Raw genomic sequence first — 3,079 nt, 5'->3', positions numbered from 1 at the left:
TTACTCTAATTGAGAGCTATATGTGTCTCATGTTGATGCACAAAAATAAGTTTTTAAGAATAGAAATGAATAATATTTTTAATAATACGATGCGGCTGTTGTCTTATTTAATATTTATAAATTAATTTAGTATTTTTTAATAAAAAATAAAAATATAATAAACACGTTTTTATAATTTTTAATAATTTATTTAATTATAACGAATTAATTTATATTGCACAAAAACAGAGGATTTCTGCCACAATCACCAAATAAATACAAATGCAGATTGATTCCAGGCATAAGCTTGAAAAAGTAGAAATCCAATAGAAACGAAAAGCCCACGAAAATTTGGAAGTTTAGAAAGGAAAGAGTGATTAATCACAAATCTATTTCATTATTGATTACTATATATTTTGCAAAATTCAGAAAGGAAAGAGATGCAGGCCATAGTTATTAGCCCTACATATTGCTGCAACGCCCATCAATCCCCAGAACCCTCCTCTTCTCGTCCCCTAACTACCAAGGTTCCTAACTATCTCTCCATATATTTCCTGAAAATTCAGTTCGAATTTTGTATATTGTAATGATAATTTCCGATTTGCCCAGCCCTCTAGCTACTTTGGCATCCGCGTCTTGCTCGAGAAAGGGCGTAATCCTGCGCGGCGTTGCTCATGGCGTTGTGTGCGGGTCCGATCACCTGCTCTCACGCGCAGGAAAGGTCAGTTTCTTTCGTTTCGATTGGTTTTGTTATAATTTTAGGTTAATATCGAACTCTATTACCTCGGTTTGCTTAGAGACAATTATTTCGTCGCAAGTGCTTAGATGTTGATATTTCAGCTTCGTTGACCTAAAGAGCCTAACAGGAGCTGGCTCTTTTTTGTTTTATCAGTACTCGATTGATTACTATTGCTTTATTTATTCTTCTTCCTCCGAGTTTCTGGTTGATTCTATTAAGATATTATGATAGTTGTTATATTAATTTATCTGCATATGTTGAATGCAAAAGATTCTATCATGTTCATTGCATTGTTCATGAATATTTTTTGAATGGTTAAATCTCCTTTTGATTTATATAGTTTATTCTTCCCATTTTCATTTGAATTGTTGAATGTTGGAACTTATTCTAAATCTGTGGAAGCTTGCTTTGTTTTGAGTCTATGCAGTTGTAAAGGCTGTTGCCACACCTGATTCAGCCTTAGAATTGCCCCTAATTGCTGCGAATGTTGAGAGCGTGTTGGATGAAGTTCGACCCTATCTGATTGCTGATGGGGGGAATGTGGCATTACATGAGATTGATGGTAATGTTGTGCGGTTGAAGCTCCAAGGAGCATGTGGCTCATGTCTGAGTTCTGTTACGACAATGAAGATGGGTATTGAGAAACGTTTAATGGAAAAGATACCTGAAATTGTTGCAGTGGAGCCTATAACTGATGAAGAAACTGGCCTTGAGCTGAATGAAGAAAATATTGAGAAGGTAATGTCATTGCAGCCTTATTAGCTCTTAAAATGTGTGTTTTATTTCCATCGCTAGCATATAAAGAGGTCTGCCTTTTGCTTTATATTGTTCAGCTAACTAGGAAAAAAGAGATTGAGGGAATTAGCCAAAATTTTGTTTAAATCAATGGGAGCAACAAGATGTGATATAAACCTTGAGGATGTGTGATTTATACTTGGATTTAGACCCTATAGTTCAAGATTTGTTTCAAACCTTTGATGATAACTTTACCATTCTTCTAGCTGAGTAATTATAGAAGATTTTAATACTGAAAAGAAAACAGAACTTGTGACATCTAGACAAGTTTCTCACTTCCAAGGTGTTATAGGTCAAGTGAAACAGTATAATTAAGAAACTTAAGCTCTAATCTGCAGTATTGATTTTAATCCAGTGCAAACCATGTTTGAGTCCTTCCATTAAGTTGCCAAACATGAAAACTATGATTATTTTCTACCTTATTGTAGCATTTAGATCTAACCATCATGGTAAATCATCTCTTTAGATTAAACAATCTAACTACATAAGTCAAATAGTCAACATTTTTTTTCAATTTTGTTGTTTTCTAAATCCAATTAATTTCTAGGGGTTTCCTTTAGATTATTACCCTAGTATTCTTAATCCTTGCAAGATGAGTAGTATAGTTTCTAGTTTTTGGGTAAGCTTTGATGGTCACTTGCTCAAAGTTTAACCCCTTCCCAGAGTACTGCTTGAATTGGGCATATGTCATCTTATCTAAATTACTGTAACCAGGTCTGTGTATGATTTATCTAGTGGTCAACTTATGTTTCCTTTGCTAGTCAAGTCTCAGCAACCTAGCCTTTGTTCCTTTGCGGAATCCAAATTAGATGATTGAATATTTGGATGCATAAGTGCTGTAATGTAGGATTAGTCTAGCGCTTTGCATATTGAGGGCCATGGATTTAGGATGATTGTACAAGATTGTCCTGATGGTTGATTGGCCTGTTTTTGGTATGCATCTCTTGGTTTGTTAGTTTCATTTGGAACTAAATATTTATGTAAAAATATTGTGCATTGCGAATCTTGGTGTGCACTTGAAGAAGTTAGGTAGGAATGTTAAGTTTATGAACTTGTATGTGATCCCAGGTACTTGAAGAGATTAGGCCCTACCTGGTGGGGGCAGCGGGTGGATCTCTTGAATTAGTTGCCATTGAGGAGCCAATAGTTAAAGTTAGAATCACGGGTCCTGCAGCAGGGGTCATGACTGTTAGAGTGGCTGTTACTCAAAAATTGCGAGAGAAAATTCCCACCATCGCTGCGGTTCAACTTCTATGATTTAGATTCAAGAATTTCGATTAACAAATAATGCATTTATTGTCAGGCTTGTAAAACTTGTATGAATAATATGAATTCCATTTCTTGGTGTATCTATATCTATACTATTCTTTTTAACTGGCTGACCAACTTAGTTGGGATATTATCCAAAAACTAATTTCTTTTTTCAAAGTTACAACTATTACTACTATGTTTTGGGAAAATGTTTGGTACATTGTTAATAGATTAATATGTATTCTATATGAATATAGTAAATTATTAAAAATAATATTTAATGGCAATTTTTTAAGGGTTGGTTTAGATGGGCGG

General features: G+C 34.4%; 1 protein-coding gene across 1 annotated transcript; it reads left to right on the top strand.

The window, feature by feature from the left end:
- Positions 1-221: 221 nt before the first annotated feature.
- LOC107920889 (nifU-like protein 2, chloroplastic) lies at positions 222-2,862 on the top strand. Its single transcript, XM_016850709.2, has 4 exons — positions 222-506; positions 589-700; positions 1,146-1,456; positions 2,582-2,862. Exons 1-4 carry the CDS (start codon positions 420-422, stop codon positions 2,768-2,770), a joined length of 699 nt encoding a protein of 232 aa, XP_016706198.2. The 5' UTR covers positions 222-419; the 3' UTR covers positions 2,771-2,862.
- Positions 2,863-3,079: the final 217 nt, after the last annotated feature.

Source organism: Gossypium hirsutum, chromosome D01, assembly GCF_007990345.1.
Source record: "Gossypium hirsutum isolate 1008001.06 chromosome D01, Gossypium_hirsutum_v2.1, whole genome shotgun sequence".
NCBI lineage: Eukaryota > Viridiplantae > Streptophyta > Magnoliopsida > Malvales > Malvaceae > Gossypium > Gossypium hirsutum.
Note: the sequence above shows the minus strand (reverse complement) of the source record. Positions and strands in the feature narration are given on the sequence as shown.

Coding starts and splice junctions, on each gene's coding strand:
- LOC107920889 (XM_016850709.2), top strand. CDS start 420: ATGCAGGCCATAGTTATTAGCCCTACATATTGCTGCAACGCCCATCAA. Junction 701..1,145: donor TGCTCTCACGCGCAGGAAAG/GTCAGTTTCTTT, acceptor GAGTCTATGCAG/TTGTAAAGGCTGTTGCCACA. Junction 1,457..2,581: donor ATGAAGAAAATATTGAGAAG/GTAATGTCATTG, acceptor ATGTGATCCCAG/GTACTTGAAGAGATTAGGCC.